General features: G+C 39.1%; 1 protein-coding gene across 1 annotated transcript in view; it reads left to right on the forward strand.

Annotated features, from left to right (window-relative positions):
- The window catches only part of Xrn1 (5'-3' exoribonuclease 1), a 105,202-nt gene that overhangs the window by 37,507 nt on the left and 66,434 nt on the right, over nucleotides 1-1,261 (forward strand). Inside the window, exon 16 of the mRNA XM_029481985.1 lies at nucleotides 835-1,004. Coding sequence (XP_029337845.1) covers nucleotides 835-1,004 — 170 coding nt within the window. The remainder of the gene's footprint in view (nucleotides 1-834; nucleotides 1,005-1,261) is intronic.

The following is a 1,261-nucleotide window of genomic DNA, read 5'->3' on the forward strand; positions in this document are numbered from 1 at the left end:
GGAACATACATAGCACATGAACTTTTATGCAAGCAGAACACCTGTACACATAAGTAAACCAAAAATGAAACCAATCATCAAGTGGAGAGTGCTAGAGGAAGACACATTGGTGTTAACCTCTCACACAGGCAAACATGCCTGTGTATGTGCACAAGTCAGTAAATCATTAAACAAATAAAGCTTAAATGTTTATAAACGGGCCTATGCTTTTAGTTTTTATATCAGTTCCTTTTATTTTATGAATTCTTAGTTTTGGTAGCTTTTATCTCTAGATAGCACCACATGCCTAGCAAGGCATAGTAATTCATAACCTGTCTTTTAAGATCTCTCTTACGTCTTTGNATATGAGTCTACTTTCTCTTATCCTAAGTTTTCTTTCCACTCTGGTAGCTTCTGATCTGCCTTCTTACTTGGCAGTCTCTTCCCTCTGGACCTTTTTTGTTGTTTATGTTTGTCTCTGGTGTTTCAAGACAGGCTAGTGTGTAACTTGGTGTGTACCTAAGAATGACACTGCACTCTGTTTCGATATTATTTGCTGTGTATGTATACATGTGTGTGNGCGCACATGTGTATGCATGTACTCAGTCATGACATGATGCACAGGTAGAGGTCAGAACAACCTGTAAGAGTTGACATCTCCCTCCATCATATGTGTCCCAGAGATTGAACTCAGGTCATCAGACTGGCAGCAAGTGCCCTTACCTGCTGAACCACCCCATCAGCCCAAGATGTTATTTTTTTCAGAGCAAGATAGTATATATACAAAGGAGAAAATACTTTTCTGTATGTTGAGATTATGGGATTTAAAAAAATTTTTACTGTTATTTATATCAGACACGATTATTGGAAGCCATGGAGACATGTAACCACTCCCTCAAAAAAGAAGAGAGGAAAAGAAACCAACACAGTGAGTGCCTAATGTGCTGGTACGATAGAGACACAGAGTTCACCTACTCCTCTCCATGGCCAGAAAAGTTCCCTGCCATAGAACGATGTTGTACAAGGTAATGGTATTTGGTCGTTTTACCAACAATAAAAGAACTCACACACAAACACAGGCTTGCATATCTATGGGAAGAATTAATATTTTGTGACAGTTAGTTGATATACAATAACCTAGGTGTAATAGTTCAAGNTTATAGTCCCAGCTACTTAGGAGTCTGAGGTAGAAGGCTCTTGTTTGCGCCCAGGAGTTCAAAACCAGCAACATAATATGTCCCAGTCTCAGAATGAAAGTAACAGTTTGTGAGCAGCTCCTGTT

This window comes from Mus caroli, chromosome 9 (genome assembly GCF_900094665.2).
Source record: "Mus caroli chromosome 9, CAROLI_EIJ_v1.1, whole genome shotgun sequence".
NCBI classification, from domain to species: Eukaryota; Metazoa; Chordata; class Mammalia; order Rodentia; family Muridae; genus Mus; species Mus caroli.